This window comes from Molossus molossus, unplaced genomic scaffold (assembly GCF_014108415.1).
Source record: "Molossus molossus isolate mMolMol1 unplaced genomic scaffold, mMolMol1.p scaffold_m16_p_27, whole genome shotgun sequence".
NCBI classification, from domain to species: Eukaryota; Metazoa; Chordata; class Mammalia; order Chiroptera; family Molossidae; genus Molossus; species Molossus molossus.
The window spans coordinates 596879-613416 of NW_023425363.1; the positions used below are offsets into that span (position 1 = coordinate 596879).

At 42.3% G+C, this 16538-nt stretch overlaps 1 protein-coding gene across 1 annotated transcript in view; it reads right to left on the bottom strand.

The window, feature by feature from the left end:
* LOC118641248 (phosphoribosyl pyrophosphate synthase-associated protein 2-like) overlaps positions 1–16538 on the bottom strand; it is a 78304-nt gene that overhangs the window by 41147 nt on the left and 20619 nt on the right. The window contains 4 exon segments of the mRNA XM_036278351.1: positions 2171–2226; positions 11764–11879; positions 14572–14669; positions 14671–14741. Coding sequence (XP_036134244.1) covers positions 2171–2226; positions 11764–11879; positions 14572–14669; positions 14671–14741 — 341 coding nt within the window.

Here is a 16538-nt window from a genome sequence, read left to right on the forward strand (position 1 = left end):
TGCTTGACATCATTAATCATTAGGGAAATCCAAATCAAAACTACAATGAGATACCCTTTCACACCCACTAAGATGTTTATAATGAAAAACCAGAGCATAAGGGTTGGTAATAATGTGGAAAAATTAGAACCCTTGTAACATTGTTGGTGAGATTGTAAAATGGAAAAGAGTTTGGTGGTCCCTCAAAAATGTAAACATAGATTTACCAAACCTAGCAATTTTAATCCTAGGTATACATCCACAAGAAATGAAAACATTTGTCAATGTAGAAACCCTACAAACAAATGTTCACAGCAGTACTATTCAAAACAGCCAAAAGGTGGAAAACTCAATGCTCATCAATGGATGAAGAGATAAAATATAATACATCCATACAATGGAATATTATTCAGCTATGAAAAGGGAAATACTAACACATAGATGGCCATCAAAAACATTATGCTAAGTGAAAGAAACCAAATACAAAAGGCCATATACCGCATGGTTCCATTTATATGAAATACCCAGAATAAGCAAATCCAGAGACAGAAAGCAGATTACTGGTTACCAGGGGCTGGAGGGAGATAGGAATGGAGGGTGATTACATAATGAGCACAGGGTGTTTTGTAGTGAGGTGGTGGTTGCACAATATATTTATTTTTTTTGGTACGTGCCCCTAGCAGGAACTGTACCCAGGACTCTAGTCCACAGGCCAATGCTCTAACCGCTGAGCCAAACTGGCCAGGGCGCACAATATTGTGAATACACTAAATGCCAGTGAACTGTATACTTTAAAATGGTTAACTGTATGTTATATTATTTTTACCTTAATTTTTAAAAAGTCTGTACATCAGAGAAAAGCAAATTACTACATTAAAATTAATTCAGACTTTGCACAAAAGTTTGAAAAAGTTGTTTGAAATGTTTATATTCCAAAATGAGTCACAATTTACTATGACTTAATCAAATGGATAATGTGAGACTCTGATGATACAGCTTCTTGAAGGAAGCATGTGTGGGCAGAGGTCGCTCTAAGAACATGGCAGCTTCATGGTTTATCACAAATGCCAACCTAATTAATATACTAAATGTCATCCTTAATCTATAATGGAAAACTACCTATCTCCAATCCTTCTAAATTGGTGGCTCGCTATGTGCAAGCTCTCCTTCATCCTTCAATGATAAGAGTCCATGGGTCCAGCATAGAGGAACCTATGCTTTCTTTCATTCCATAGGACTCACCAATGATCCAGTGAGCAAAGGTATTCAATTGTGGAAAATAATTTTAAAAGTCCTTTTTTAGGAAAAAGACTGTATTCTTTCTTACATTTGATTTTTTCTTTCTTTCTCCAGTGGAGTTGCTTCTCCAGAAAACATTGGTACACAAAGCCCTCTTGGCCGAGACACAACTTTAAGTACTGTATTACCGACTCATCAGTTATTCCAAGTCACATGTGACTCTTGGCACTGCCCCATTTGAATGCCTCAGAGTGTTTTCATTCTGTAAAATGTCACCTTTTAACACATACCAAATACATGACCACTGGGCTGGATACAATTCTGTTAATAACTTATTGAGTTCGCCCTGGCTGGTTTTGCTAAGTGGTTAGAGCTTTGGCCTGCAGACCAAAGAGTCTCGGATTTGATTCCAGTCAAGGGCATGTACCTCGATTGCAGTTTGGTCCTGGCCCTGGTCAGGGTCATGCGGGAGGCAACCAGTCCATGTGTCTCTCTCATGTTGATGTCTCTCTCTCTCTCTCCTTCCCACTCTATCGGAAGATAAATGGAAACATATCCTCAAGTGAGGATTAAAAAAAAAATTTACTGAGTTCAAGGCAGTGAACTACAAAGTATATTTTCTACTATTATAAATGCCAGATTTGAAGATAAACAACAAGCAGACACCAAACTGACAGTGAGGGAAGAGCTAGGCTAGTATTCCCCCAACCTGGATGGCTTTGGTCAAGAAATATGATTGGTGGTCACAGACTGAGGTTGAAAAAAAAGGAACACTAATCATCACTTAATAAATGGAGTCGGCAGAGAATCTTTTAAACTACTAGTCCACAAAGTAAAAATAAGGGACACCAGTGGGAACCACTGAGGCTGAATCCAGAATACCCTGAATCTGATGGAGGATTGATTCCCTAGATGTGGATCAAGGAGTGCTCAGTAGTGAGCACCCACCTACCTCTTGGCTGAGGCTGGAGACTTGGCTACGATCACTGCATTCCTGTAATCCGGGATCTGTGACAGATAAGAGGTCAGGAATTACTGCCATGACACCAAAGGCTATGCACACCAATACCCAACAACCAATAAAAAGGAACAGTGAAAAAAAAAAAAGAATCAATGCATTGGGCTCAAAATGTCATCTGGTCACTTGAAAATTTTCCAAAAAGGGAAAAGTTCAAAATAAATTTCTCCTTTAGAAAAGGAAGAAATGCCTACCTAGGAAAAAATATTATCAAGGTAACAGGCTCACAGATCTCTTTGAAGAAAAAAATTGGGCTCATTGGTGATTAGTTCATTTCTGTGTGCCAACAAATACTGATAATGTGGTGTAATGACATTTTTATAGTTATCATAGTGCTAGGATGTTACCCATCCAATCTGAATCCAAGATACCGTAATTGTCAAAGTCTAAATTTATGTGTCCAAACAAATGACTACTCACCATATCTTAGTCATATATTGAAGAAACCAATTTGTTAAAAGACAATCAGCCCAGTGCTGTTTTATAAGGATATTAAGAGTCCTTAAGAAAATAACTAAGTCCAGATAGTGTGGCTCACTGGTTGAGAGTCGACCCATGCACCAAGAGGTCACTAGTTCGATTCCTGGTCAGGGCACATGCCCAGTTTGTGGGCCCAATCCCCAGTGGGGGGCATGCAGGAAGCGGCTAATCGATGTTCTCTCTCATTGATGTTTATATCTCCCTCTCCCTTCCTCTGTCTCTAAAATCAATAAAGAATGAAAAAAATTTAAAAATTAACTATAATAGTCTGCTCTGGAGTCAGTAAAGTTGAAGACTTGAAGTGATCTGTGCTAATGATAATTATAGTTGAAGACACATCCATTGTCAGCTTCTGAGAGTTTAGAAAACAGCATTGTTTTTAGCCGAGCAGTAGTTTATTTCTGATTTCTTCTTGGCAATATTTTCTATATTTTATGCTCTTAAAATTTAATCACATGATTAAATTATATCATTTCATTCAAATGTATCCTCATTGCTTTTTCTCAAAATTATGCCAGATCAATGAATTTTAATATATGCAGTTAATAATAACTAGCACCTACAATGCCTAGTACATGAGAAGCACTAAGTAATAAATACTTAGTAAACAAACAAAAAACTGATGAATCTGAAGAAGGCTCTGTTATAGATATGTATAGCGTAACCACATGGATCAGATGTCCTACAGAAAAGCCTAATTTTTCCAACACTGTCAGTGAGTAAGGTAGCAAAAAAATTCATATTTAGACACTTTATTTTTGGTGGAAATCTTTCTAAACTGTTTTATATACATCCTTGCCTTATTAAACATTAGCAAACAGCACCAAATCCAGTGAAACAAGAGAGGAAATGGACTCTTTTAATAAAAATAGATCTATTTTCTCCTCAAAAGTTAAAGCAGAAAAACATGCATAAAGAAAGAACAAGTTGTTATAAAAAAAAGAACCAAAAAGAAATCCAGGAGGTGAAAGTGATTATGGTCCAAAAAAGAAACTCAATAGCTGGCTAGCTAGAGACACAGCTAAAGAACAAACCTGCTACATCAAACTAAAAAGCTTCTGCACAGCAAAAGAAACCACCACCAAAATGGAAAGGCAACCTACTGTATGGGAGGGCATCATTGCCAATGGTACATCAGATAAGGGGTTAATTTCATATATATAGAGAGAGAGGGAGAGGGAGAGAGAGAGAGGGAGGAAGGGAGGGAGGGAGAGCGTGCGCTCATACAGCTCAACAAAAGGAAGACAAAGAACCCAATTAAAAAATGGGCAGAGGAACAAAATAGACACCTCTCCAAACAGGACATACAAATGGCTAAGAGACATATGAAGAAATGCTCATCATCACTAATCATCAGAGAGATGCAAATTAAAACAACAATGGGGTATCACCTCACACCTGTCAGAATGGCCACCATCAACAAATCATCAAACAACAAGTGTTGGCGAGGGTGTGGAGAAAAGGGGACTTCAGTACACTGCTGGTGGGAATGCAGACTGGTGCAGCCACTATGGAAAACAATATGGTGTTACCTCAAAAAATTAAAAATTGAACTGCCATTTGACCCAGTGATCCCACTTCTAGGAATATACCCTAAGAAGCCTGAAATACCAATCAGAAAGAATATATGTACCCCCATGTTCATAGCAGCACTATTTACATAATAGCTAAGATCTGGAAACAGCCCAAGTGTCCATCACTAGACGAATGGATAAAAAAGCTGTGGTACATATACACAATGGAGTACTATGCAGCTCTAAGAAAGAAAGATCTCTTATCCTTTGAGACGACATGGAGGGACCTGGAAAGTATTATCCTAAACGAAACAAGCCAAGCAGAAAAAGACAAATACCCCATGATCTCACTTATTTGTGGAATATAATGAACATAACAGTCTGAGGAATAGGGTAGACCCAGAGACATGGAAGTAGAATAAAGACTGACAACCCTCAGAAGAGAGGATGGTGGGGGGTGGGAAGAAATAAAGCACAGAACTTATATGCACGTATGCATAACCAATGGACACGGACAACAAAGCTGGGGACGGGGTGTGGGGGATGGGGAGGAGGGTGTCAATGGGGAAAAAATGGAGAAACATCTGTAACAAAAATAAAATAATAATAAAAAATAATAGTAAAAAATAAAATAAGGAGTTGATGTTCCCCCCCACCCACCCAAAAGAACAAACGTGTGAGACCTGGCCACGGAATTTTCCCACAAGGGACATAAGAACACAAAACTTGGGGGGAGGGGAAAAAAGTTAAACAATATAGAAAATACATCCAAAATTTACACATAACAGTTCCCAAAGGAAAGGGTGGGGGTAGGGGGCAAGAGAAGGGATGAAATACTCAAATTATAGGGGGAAAAAAATTCCCAGAGAATGAAAGGGACCCAATGAATATTTAGTGAGATGAGTGGGAAAAAAGTCCACCCCAGACACATCCTGCTGAAATTCCAAAATCACAGCAAAAAGATAAAACACTATTTTAGATGGGAGAAATTGTCCCTCCATCAAAAAAAAGAAAAAGAAAAAAAAAAAAATCCTATGTGATAAAATGTTCAATCACACTAGAAATCAAGTGAGTAAAAAATTAAAATCAGATAGTGTTTTGTCAATTAAATCAGCAAAATTAAGGCATGAGGAAACAGATAACATCATAATGCACTGCTACTAGGAGTATAAATTAATACAACCCCTTCAGATAACTGTAATTTTTACAATATCTATTAAATACTAAGTTTTCAGAAAATTGCAATTTTTGCAGTGTCTATTTAAAAATTTTAAATGTAGATTCATGGCGGCTTCCCAAAAGATGGCGGCAGGCAGGACCAGAGGGAGAGTGAGTGTGTGAGAGAGTGAACAAGTGCGTGAGAGTGTGTGAGTGGACGTGAAGGTGGACGACCAAACCCGTGCAGTGCAAAGACGCAGAGCAGAAAGTTCCTGTGCTGTGGACAGAGCAGCTGGCTACCTTGGTAAGCGGCCCTTCAGGGTGCTTCTCCCTGCACCGCGGGGAGGTCCCACCATTTTGGAAGATCCCGGGTCTTCCCTGGGAGGAGGCAGAGGGAGCGGCTAGGACCCAGCAACCTGAGCCCACCAGCGCACCTGGCACCATTGGACCAGTGGACACTCTGTGTCAACACAGACCAGTGCACAGTAGTGGAGCTCCCAAGGTGCCTGTTGCAGAAGCCGCGGACAGCCAGGAGCCCAGCACCATCCCCCATAGTAGCACCTGATCTGAGTTGAGATATACCCCCAGCAACAGAGGCTGGGGAGCAGGCAACCATCCCCAGGCAACAGAAGCACAGACCAGCAGCTGAGACCCATCCCCCAAAACTACAGTAAAAGCAGAGCAGGAGTTGAGCCCCACGGGGCAGCAGCACTCCCCAGCCACCAGTTGTGGGACCTGGAGCTCCACAGAGGTCTGTGCGGTTCAGCAGTTTACAAGAGCAGTGGGAAGCCTGAGCCCAAGAGAGACTGGTGCAATCCAGTTGCCCGCCCACGGGACCTGTAGGGTGCAGGGGCACCAGGGAGGCCTGTGCGACCCAGCAGGGACTGTGCAGTCCAGTTACCCATGAGACCTGCAGGGTGCTGAAGCACCAGAGAGGCCTGTGCGACCCAGCAGGGACTGTGTTATCCAATTACCCCCAGGACCTGCGGGGTGCTCAAGCGCAAGAGAGGCCTGTGAGACCTAGCAGGGTCTGTGTCATCTAGTTGCCCTTGGGACCTGCGGGGTGCTGAGGCGCCAGAGAGGCCTGTGCGACCCAGCAGGGACTGTGTTATCCAATTACCCCCAGGACCTGCGGGGTGCTCAAGCGCAAGAGAGGCCTGTGAGACCTAGCGGGGTCTGTGTCATCTAGTTGCCCTTGGGACCTGCGGGGTGCTGAGGCGCCAGAGAGGCCTGTGTGACCCAGCTGCGCACAAGATATGCATAGAGGATGTGAAAATGGAGGCGGAGTGAATAGAAGCTGTGCAGAAGATCTCCCAGGACCAAACGGGAATTACAACTATAATAAAGACAAATCCTTGGAACAAAGCAACAGAAAAGCAGCAGGACAGGACCATATAACCAGAGACACTGGTAGGATCTGCGGAGGTGCGAAAGGGTGGCGGGCTGGGAGCCCAGGGACAGCAGTAGTCTTAGCTGTGAGCAGCGCCTTTGGGGAATAACGACCAAGCCTGCTCCACAGTACAGAGAGCCTGGACAGAGCACTAAAATAGCTGCAGCCACTCACCTGGGGGCTACGGCAGAGGGAGGGCAGACAGGGCTGGAACTCTGTGGGGACACCTGGGGTTTGGAGGGCACTCAGAGTTTTTGCTAAGTTGCGGCCACAAAGGAGAATGGCCATTGTGTTCCTTCCCAGAGCTGTGGGGAAAACCAGCAGCGCCCCCTTTGGAGATTCAGCCTTTCCCAGGTGAGGCAAAGAAATGCAAATTGAGGCTCACTAAGGACCAGCATCTATCCCACCCTCTGGAAATCCTCTTATGCAGAACACCAGTGCTACATTCCAAGTGCGGGGAGGGAGGGGGAAGGGGGAATCAGTGGGGGGAAAAGGAGAAACATCTGTAACAAAAATAAATAAATAAATATTAACCCCTTAAAAAAAAACTTAAATAAAATGAAAGATTTAGTTCTCCACTCACAGTAGGCACATTTCAAAGACTCAACAGTCACTAACCAGGTAGCTAGTGGCCATCCTACTGGACAGCCGATAGAATATTTCCATTATCACAAAAAGTTCTCCTGGATGTCACTGTTCTAAATAAGAAATCATACTATGGTACTGTGTAGCAACTATAAAGAAATAAATAAATCTATGTATCTTAGCACAGAAAGACCCCCAGATGCCAACATGGGAAAGAAAAGAAGGAACAAGTTGCAGAACAACCCAAATAATATGTTAATTTAAAAAAAAAAAAAAAGGACCCAGAGCCCTGGCTGGTTTGGCTCAAGAGCATCGGACCGAGGCAAAGGGTCTCGGGTTCCATTTCTGGTCAAGGGCATGTAGATGGGTTGCAGGTTCAAACCCTGGACCCAGTTGAGGTCATGCTGGAGGCAACCAATTAATGTCCCTCTCTCACATTGATGTTTCTCTCTCTCCCTCCATCCCTTCCACTCTATCTAAAAACCAATGGAAAAATATCCTCAAGTGAGGATTAACAAAAAAAAGGGACCCACAAATCGGTATGTACAACTATGTGTATATAAAAGCAATTTTCAACTTCTGTGCCACAATTTTTTTTTTTTATCCTCACCCGAGGATATTTTTTTCATTTTTTGTTCAGATAGAGTGGGAGGGGGAGAGAGGAAGAGAGAGAAAGAGAGAAACATCCATGTGAAAGGGACACATCGAGTGGCTGCCACCCGCACAACCAACCAGGGCCCGGGACAAACTGTAACCGAGGTACACGCCCTAAGTGGGAACCAAACCCGGGTCTCTCTGGACCGCAGGTCAACACTCTAACCACTGAGCCAAACTGGCCATGGCTGTGCCACAAGAATTTTTCAAACATGCAATACCTGACTATTTGGTCAGGGGCAATGACCTCTTTTCCCTTAGACTGTCAAATAAAAAAATGACAACAGCCAACACAATAGCTGTCCAGTGCGAATGTATCAAAACTATACCTATTGTTTTTTTTGTCAGATTGACAAAAAATATATTTTTAGGTGTGTCACAGAATTTTAGTAATTAGTTTGAGTGTGCCATGAGATAAAAAAGGTTGAAAATTGCTGGTATATAAACAAGGAGGTAAATACAGAGAACGATTTAAGAGGATACAGGACATAAAACAAGCTGGTGACAAGGGCTGCCTCTGAAGAGGGGCCCACAACCAGGCTGGGGGCCCAGGGAAGCTGGTGCTTTACCACTGCTGTCAAAATTGCTATACAATCATACATACATTTCCTTACACTGCCAATGCAATATAAATTTTTACTTTTTTTAAATATGTTGTTACTGATTTCATTTATTTTTTTTCCTCACCCGAGGAAATTTTTCCATTTTTTATTCAGATAGAATAGGAGGGAGAGAGAGAAACATCGACGTGAAAGGGACACCTCGAGTGGCTGCCACCCGCACAACCCAACCAGGGCCGGGGACAAACCGCAACTGAGGTACATGCCCTTAGTGGGAACTGAACTCGGGTCTCTCCGGACTGCAGGCCGATGCTCTAACCGCTAAGCCAAACCGGCCAGGGTGTTGCTACTGATTTTAGAGACAGTGGGTGGGGGAAGGAAAGAAAGAGAAAGAGAAACAGACTGATGTGAGAGAGAAACAGCAATTGGCTGCTTCCTACGTGCCCCCTACTGGGGATCAAGCCCTAAACCCGGCATGTGGCCTGACCAGGAACAGAATCCGTTACCTTTCCGTTCATGGGACAACGCTCAACCCACTGACCCACTCTGGCCGGGATAAGTTTTGATTTTTTTAGAAAAAAATTACTCATCATCAGTCTGACTTCTAAACTCTGTAATAACTTTTCCCTGAATCATTAAGGGAAAACATCATCAGGCCACTTGTAGAACCACAAAGAATCTAACTGCCCTATACTCCACACTCCTTTTCTAATACCCCTCCCTTGTTCCTGGTTCTCCATGTCCTACCATAGCCCATTTCTGTGATATGAGAGTGGCCGGATATAAAGACAATAAGAACATGGGAGGCGGGGTGTAACCCAATCAGAAACAGGATAACTCTAGAAGTTCCTATTTTAAAAATTGATGAGATAGGATGGGATCTCTACATACACAGTCAAAACATATTTGTAGCCCTCCTCTTCACAATTTCCTTAAAACATCCTGATACAGACCAATCAAGTCCTTATACATGCTAAAATGTTGATGAAGCTCAAAAGCATTATTTTAAGTAAAAGAAACCAGTCACAAAAGGTCACATACGGTATGACTCCATTTATATGAACTGTCCAGAATAGGCAAATCCAGAGACAGAAAGCAGATTAGTGGTTGCCAAAGGACAAAGGAAGGGAAGAATGGGGACTGATTACTTAATGAGTATAGGGTATTCTTTTGGAGTAATGAAAATGTTTTAGAACTAGATAGAGGTGATGGATGCACAAGCCAGTGATTGTACTAAAAATAACTAAACTGCTTGTGTTAAAATGGTGAATTTTATATTATGTGAATTTCACCTCGGTTAAAAAGAAAATTTAATATGTTGCTTATCGAGACTCCCTGAAGAAAACTAAAAGATAAGATATAAACTGAGAGACGTGTGAAATAAATACTAACGTATGGCTAGAGTCAAGAATAAAAAAAGAATGCCGATAGCTCACAAAGAAACAAATAGACAAAAGGCATTAAGCACTTTTTCACAGAAGAAAAAAACATTTAAGAGATGTTCAACTTCTTAAATCATCAGCGATATATCCATCAAAATCACAAGATACCATACCACAGCCATTCAACTGGCAAACATTTTAAAATCTGATAATGTAAGTACTGAAGCAAAAATGGACCCCCAGGATCCACTACGGGTGGGAATGTAAGCTGGCATAACTGCTTTGGAAAAATTAAACATTCACACACCACACAGCCTAGCAATTCAACCACAGGTATATAACCAAGATATACTTTTGCTTAAGTACCATAGGACACACATGTAGGAATACTCACAGAAGCATTATCACAACAGCAAAAATCTTATGAATAAATTGTGATAACAGCTGCACAGTAAGTATTTCTCATTAGTCAAATGGATGAACTATGCCCTGGCTCAGTTGGCTGAGGATAGTCCCATCCTCTGGAAGGTTTACAGTTTGATTCCTAGTCAGGGAACATGCATGGGTTGCAGGCTTGATCCCTGGTTTGGGTGTGCAGGAGGCAGCCGATCAATGTTACATTCTCACATCAATGTTTCTCTCTCTATCTCTAAAAATAAACTATTCTTTAAAAAAAAAAAAAATGGATGGCCCTGGTTGATTTGGCTCAGTAGTTAGAGCATCAGTGGAGCAAAAGATCTTGGGTTAAATTCCTGGTCAAGGACACATACTAGGTTTCAGGTTTAATCCCCGGCGCTGGTCTGGTCGTGCGAGAGGCAACCAACTGATGTGTCTCCCTTACATTGTTATTTCCACCCCCACCTCTGAAAATCAGTGTTAAGATATCCTAGGGTGAGGATTAACAAAAAAGAAAAAATGGATGAACTGTGACACACAACAATATGGATGAATCTTACTAATATAACATCAAGTGAAAAATTACCCCAAAATTAGTTTTTTATAAAAATTAAAAATATACTTTTTGTATTTTTGTCTTTAAGTAATATACACTGTATATATCTCTATACATGAATGAGATAAAACCATATAAAAAGAAAATTGGGAGAAAGATGAAACAAGATTCGGGATCACGGTTTACTCAGGTGGGAGGAGGCAGGGGGATGGAACAGACAGAAACCGCATGAGTGATGGTATGTCATTATGATGATTCTGTTTACTTGATGGATGGTAATACTATGGATGCTGACTACTACAGATGAATGGACAAAGAGATAAAGTAGAAAGATGGATACATAAGAGGGCCAGGACCATACATGGACCAATGATGAGAGTGAGTTGTCATGATCACAACTAGTCCAACTGTAGGTACCTAAGGTCCAAAAGAAGAAAAAACAGTTTAGCAAAAGAAATAAAGATTAAGAATTTTAAAATACTGTGAGTTACTTTTTTTTTTTAATTTATTTTTTCCTTTATTGATTTTAGAGAGAGAGGAAGTGAGAGGGAGACAGAGACAGAAACATCAATGACAGAGAACATCGACTGGACGCATCCTGCATGCCTGCCACTGGGGATCAGGCCCACAACCTGGGCAAGTGCCCTGACCAGGAATCGAACCAGCGATCTCTTGGTACATGGCTCAATGCTCAACCACTGAGCCACACCAGCCGGACAGTGAGTTACATTTCTAAAGTAAATAGTACTTTAAGCAGAATTTATAAAGTTTTAATCCTTTATGGACAGCCCAAGTACATCGAGATGTATTTCAACCTTAAACTGAGTGTTAAAATAGTTTGAGCTGGCTTACCTCGTCCTGAATACACTGTAATAAGAAGGGAGATGCTCTGAAATTATCAACAGGAATATTAAAGAAGCCTTGGATTTCCTTCTGGTGAAAATCCATGGCAATAAGATGAATCAGACCTTTGAAAAGAAAGCAGACACAAACACACAAATAGTTTAACAACCAGCTGCACTGGATGAAATGAGTACTCTATCAAATAGGAGACTATATGTTAAATTACTGTTAAAAACTGCTCTCATTAAAAAAATTTATCATCTTTATATCTCAGATATTTCAGTATGAGATCGTGACATAACTATATAGATAGTGGTCTCTGCCCCTGGTTCCTGGCACAGAGCTCCTAACTCCACTGTCATTTCCTAAGTGATAAGAGCACTAGGAGTATCTGTTGTTCTAATGAGGAGACTCTAGGTGGGCTCCAAGATGGGGGCTGGTCACCAGTAAGACAAATCCATGGTTAGAAGCTTGGAATTTTCAAGCCCTTCTCCTCTCTCCAGAGGCGAGAGGGGTTAGAAATGAGAAAATTATTGATTATGCCTACGAGGAAACCTCCATCAAATCCTAATGGCACGAGTTTTGGAGACCTTCCAAGCACTGGGAAGAGTGGCGCACCCTGAGAAGGCACTGAAGCTCCATGCCCCTTAGTCCTACATACCTTGCCCTATACATCTTTTCCATCTGTAGCCTTAATTATAACTTTATAATAAACTGGGAAACAGTAAGTAAACCATTTTCCCAAGTTCGATGAGCTGCTCTAGCAAATTCATGAAACCCGGAAAGAGGACGGTGGGAACTTCAGGTTTAGAGCCACCTGGTCAGAAGCACAGGTGACAACCTAAACCTGCAGTTGGCAGCCGAAGGGTTGGGGGCAGTTCTGGGGGGCTGGGCCCTTAGCCTGTGGGCTCTGACACTATTTCCAGATGGACAGTGTCAGAATTTAGTTAAATTGTAGGACACCCAACTGTCATGGAGAATTGCTAGGTTTAGGAAAAAGCTACACATTAGGTGACCACCCGTGTCAGTGAAGTGCTGTGTGAGCAGTAAAGGAGACATACAGGAGGTAGAGAACTAGAGAACTGGGTTTCCTTACTCAAGAGGGCCAGACTGGGTGGTTTTCCTGACACAGAGATGCATGAATTGCACATCAATTTAAAGTCTTAAAATAGCAAAGGTAACAGTAACATAGAAATGTCTCTGATAATTATATTACAGCAAATTATATCTTGAAGTTTCCTTAATAGGCACGGCAACACCATATAAGACAAATAGTGCCTTAAGATATTAAGGCAAACTGTACAGGCTTGTAATTGGAAAAAATGAGAACCTTTACCAATTGGCTCATTAAAGGATATTTTAAATAATCATTATAAAAGTATTAAAAAAATTCAATTGGAAAAATATTAAAAAGCAAAACTTTCCCAAAAAGTAGAAGAGTAAGCCTAATGTTCTACCCAGGAGCAAGGTTAGACGAGAAGGGCAGAACCTTTCTGGAAGGTTTGGTGAGCCAGCCTGCTCCCTTCAGCCAGCTACCTATCACAGAGTTTTCAATGGGGTATGTTTGTAAGGTTGCTAGGATTTGAGTTTTATCAAATTTTGCTTTATTTTTGCCTTCTTTGAAATGCTACAGTAAAAAATTTAATCTATGGTGTCTGTGTTAAAATGTAGTGATATAAGGACTTTTTATTCTTTTCTGTCTATGTGCCTCCTACAATCTCATGCACACATACACACAATAACAACGGAAGATTATTTAGAAACAAGGGGGAAACACTTAGGACGTTACTGAAAACGCACAACACAAAATAATACACACATTACAAAATATACCAACCTGTCCTGGGAAAGGGAAGAGACTAAAATAAAAGTAGTTGCTGTGTTAAAGCAATTGGTTCAGAATGCCTCTCCCCCGCTCTTTAAAAATGACTTGATATGATTATAATTGGTCATTTCAATATTATTTTTAAGCAAAGAATTTAGGAAGAAAATAAGTTGTTCTCGTTACCTTTGTGTTTTGAGGAGTGGGAAATAGCAGAGAATTCTCTGCACTGTTTTCTCATACATTAGTTAACTTTAAAAGTTGTATCTGCCACCCAGCCGTTGTGGATCAGTGGTTGAGCGTAGACCCATGCACCAAGAGGTCACCAGTTCGATTCCCTCTCTCTCCCTCTCCTCTCGTCTCTCTTTAAATAAATAAAAAAAAAAAAGCTGCATCTGCCCCGGCCAGAGTGGCTCAGTGGTTGGCATTGTCCTGTGCTATGAAAGGTTGCGGGTTCATTTCTTGGTCAGGGCACAAGACTGGGTTGAGGGTTCAATTCCCAGTAGGGGGCATGCAGGAGGCAGCCGATAGATGTTTCAATCTCACATCAAGGTTTTTTTCTCTCTCTAAAAATCAATTCAAAAATCTTTTATTTTATTTATTTATTTTTTAATCCTCACCCGAGGACATTCTTCCATATTTTGTTCAGACAGAGTGGGAGGGAGGAAGAGAGAGAAACATCAACGTGAAAGGGACACATCGAGTGGCTACCACCCACACAACCAACCAGGGCCAGGGACAAACTGCAACCGTGGTAGGTGCCCTTAGCGGGAACCGAACCCAGGTCTCTCTGGACCGCAGGCCGACGACGCTCTAACCACTGAGCCAAACCGGCCAGGGCTCAAAAATCTTTTAAAATAAATAAAATAAAAGCTGTATCACTATTTTTACTCTGTTCAGCTTTCCAATTTAGTCTTAAAAATGCTTTACAATTTCCAGAATAAAAATAAAACTCCCAGGATCCCAATTAATTATCAAACACCTGCCGTTCTTACCAGCTCTGCACATCACTGAAGCCAGCAATTTAGAAACAATGGAGCCTCTTTTTCTCGTCTTGCGCCGTTTGCTGTAAGGGACGTAGGGATGACACCGATGATGCTTTGGCACAAGAGGTCCTACAGGCATATCCCACAGCCAGGAGCTCCATGGAGGTGCTGTTCACGCCCTGGAAACCCAGAGACAGAAATCCCAGCGAGGAACGTAAGACACTGGATAGTATCTCCTGTTCCAACCAAGTGTTAGAAATGTGCTGCTCATGCTCTACCCAGACTTAGGGCTCAAGGCACACAGAGGAAACCAGTAAATCTCTCTCCTCCCTCAGCTCCCCCACGTCCGCTCTCAGCCAACGACCCTACTCCTTTTTTCACTGAGAAAAGACCTTCCACAGGCTTCTACCACGTGCTTTTGTACCCGAGGAGTCTACCTGCCCTCAGCCCTCAGTGAGAGATGAATTTTCCACACCAACGTTACTCTAAAATTAGCCCTCCAAATTACACATTAACCCCATCCTGTCTTGCCTACTGGAATGTATTGATTGCCCCAGCAATTCTCCTTCTTTGCCTCCATCATCAATTAGTTACTACACTCCCAGGCTTATACCCCACCGCCCAGAGCATAAGCATTGCTATTTCTTCCATTACAAACAAGAACTCACGACCACTTGCCCCACTGCCCCATTGCTTTGCTCCCCTGTGCAGGAGGTATCAGCAGAGAGGTCTACACTTGCTGTCTCCAACCCTCTACTCTCATTGTCTCCCGACCACATTCTGATCCAGGTGATCAACGCCTCTGTGTGGCTCAATGACAAGGTCGGTCCTCAGCCCTCCTCTCGCTGGCTCGTCGGCGGCATCACGCACAGCTGCTCACCCTGCTCCCTGCTCCTCTGGGCTCACCTGGCCTCCAGGCCTCCCCTGCTGCCCTGCTCTACTACTGGGTTTCCTTTGCCAGTGTCTCTCCTCCCCAACTTCTAGCCCTAACACTCATTCATCTGTCATCTTCTCCTACTATCTCCCCTCATTCCTCAGGCTTCGCATCCAATTCCACAGCTTTATAAATACTGGAGACTCAAATTTATAGCCCCAGTCCAAGCTCCTCAATCTCAGTCTAACAAATTCAACTGCTACTTGACAATTCCACCTGATTGTGTTAAGACATCTCAAAACTTAACACACTCCAAATTAAACTGCTCTTTGCCCCCAAAAGCCTGCTTTATCATAAAAACTTCTACTATCTCAATTGACGGTAACACTAGTCCCCCAGTTTACTCAGGGCAAAAACCTCAGGGGCATCCTTAACTACTCTCCTGTCCAGAAAGGTACAGCATCCCACTACTCCACTACTGCACTGAGGCCTTGCCACTCTTGCCCCTCAATCAGATGACTAGGACAGCCCACTACCACAGGTCTCCCTATTCCCCACCCCCACAGTCCCTCTGCAGTCCATTCTCCACACAGTATCCATATAGATATTAAAATGAAAGTCAGATCATGCCACTCTGCTCAAGATCCAGAAATGGCTTCCCATTTTGCCCATAGCCCCTTCATGATCTGTTCTTCCCCACTTCCCTGCTGTCCACTCCTACTCCATGCCCCCTCTCAGTCCGGCCATACATAACTTGTCAGTGCTGACTCCTACCAAGGGCCTTCACTCTAGATACTCCTGGCTCTCCTCCTCAGCTGGCCACCTGGTTTACTCCCTCACCTTCTTCCAGGTTTGTCAAATGTTTATTATTTTAAATTTTATTTGTTTTTAAATCCTCACCTGAGGACATTTTTCTATTTATCTTCAGATAGAGTGGGAGGGAGAGAGAGAGAGAAACATCAATGTGAGAGAGACACATTGACTGGTTGCCTCCCACATGACCCCGACCAGGGCCAGGGACAAACCACAACCAAAATATGTGCCCTTGAGTGGAATCGAACCTGCGACTCTGGTCTGCAGGCCAACACTCTAACTGCTGAAC